At 61.1% G+C, this 1,487-nt stretch overlaps 1 protein-coding gene across 1 annotated transcript in view; it reads left to right on the top strand.

Moving 5' to 3' along the window:
* PRAM1 (PML-RARA regulated adaptor molecule 1) overlaps positions 1 to 1,487 on the top strand; it is a 10,527-nt gene that overhangs the window by 3,837 nt on the left and 5,203 nt on the right. Inside the window, exon 2 of the mRNA XM_027776351.1 lies at positions 356 to 1,459. Within this exon, the coding sequence (XP_027632152.1) occupies positions 356 to 1,459 (1,104 nt within the window). The remainder of the gene's footprint in view (positions 1 to 355; positions 1,460 to 1,487) is intronic.

Genomic DNA, 1,487 nt, shown 5'->3' with positions numbered 1-1,487 from the left:
AGCAGCAGGTTGAGGATGATCCGAGGGCACCAGCTACTGGGGAGGGGCAACTGTGGGGGCCACAGGCTGGGGGGACCTTGGGGGGGCCAGACCTCGCTTCCTTGGGGAGCTCAGACTCTGCTTGGGGAAATTGGGTACAGATCTGGCACCTCAGTGGAGTTGTCCAGGAGCCTAGGGCCAAGGGAGTTCTCAGCCAAAGAGAGATCTGTGGGCTGAGGTCAGAGAAGAGGCCCCAGCACGGAAGCCTGGGGGAAAGAGGCATGGGGGGGCCTGTATGTCTGCGACTGAGTCTGTGGGTCTCCCGATGACCCTCCTGTGTACCAACCCCTGCCTGAGTGGGCTCTGTGTCCCCTAGGGGAGCCACCAGGACTTCCGGAGCCTCCAAGCAAAGTTCCAGGCATCTCAGCCCGAGCCCAATGAACTCCATAAGAGAACCTCAAAGCCCGAGTTCAACAAACTCCTGAAGAAACTTCCGCAGCCTGAGCTAAGCGAGCACCCAAAGAAGCCTCCACAGCCCGAGTTCGCTGATCTTCCCAAGAAGCCTCCACTGCCTCAATTCTCTGATCTCCCCAAAAAGCCCCAACCCTTCACAGAGGTCCCCAAGAAACCTCCACAACCCGAGTCCATTGAGCTCCCCAAGAAGCCCCAACAACCCCAGTTCCCTGACCTCCCCAAGAAGCCCCAACAACCCCAGTTCCCTGACCTCCCCAAGAAGCCCCAGCAGCCCGAGTTCGCTGACCTCCCCAAGAAGCCCCAACAACCCCAGTTCCCTGACCTCCCCAAGATGCCCCAGCAGCCCGAGTTGGCTGACCTCCCCAAGATGCCCCAGCAGCCCCAATTCGATGACTTCCCCAAGAAACCTCCACAGCCCGAGTTCACTGACCTCCCCAAGAAGCCCTCCAAACCTGAGTTCAGTGAACTCTCCAGGAAGTTCCCACAGCTCAAGGCCACTCCACTGCCCAAAAAGCCCCAGCAGCCTGAGCTCAGCGAGGCCCCTAGGAAGGCCTCACAGCCAGAACCCAGTGCGCTTGCCCAGAAGCCCCTGAAACCTGAGCTCAGCACTCCTGCCAGGCACCCCTCAGAGCCCAAGTGCGGTGCTTTCCCCAGGAAGTTCCAGCAGCCCGAGTCCAGTGAGGCTCCTCTAAAGCCCCCACAGCCTGAGCTCAGTACGTCTCCCAAGAAACCTTCGCAGCCGGAGTTCACTGTATACCCCAAGAAGCCCCCGCAGCCTCAGGTCGGTGGCCTCCCTAAGTCCCCATTACAGCCTGAGTTCAGTGAAGCCCCTCAGACATCCCCCTCCAAGCCTGAGTCCGGCGAGCCCCAACTTCACTCCCCGCAGCCCGACGTCAGTGCCTTTCCCAAGCCCCCACAGCCTGAGTTCACTGTATACCCCAAGAAGCCCCCGCAGCCTCAGGCCGGGGGCCTCCCCGCGTTCCTGCCGCAGCCTGACTTCAGTGAGGCAGCTCAGCCCATCCCCTCCAACCCTG

The sequence above is a fragment of the Tupaia chinensis genome, unplaced genomic scaffold (assembly GCF_000334495.1).
Source record: "Tupaia chinensis unplaced genomic scaffold, TupChi_1.0 Scaffold000668_1, whole genome shotgun sequence".
NCBI classification, from domain to species: domain Eukaryota; kingdom Metazoa; phylum Chordata; class Mammalia; order Scandentia; family Tupaiidae; genus Tupaia; species Tupaia belangeri.
This window is presented reverse-complemented; position numbering and strand designations above follow the sequence as displayed.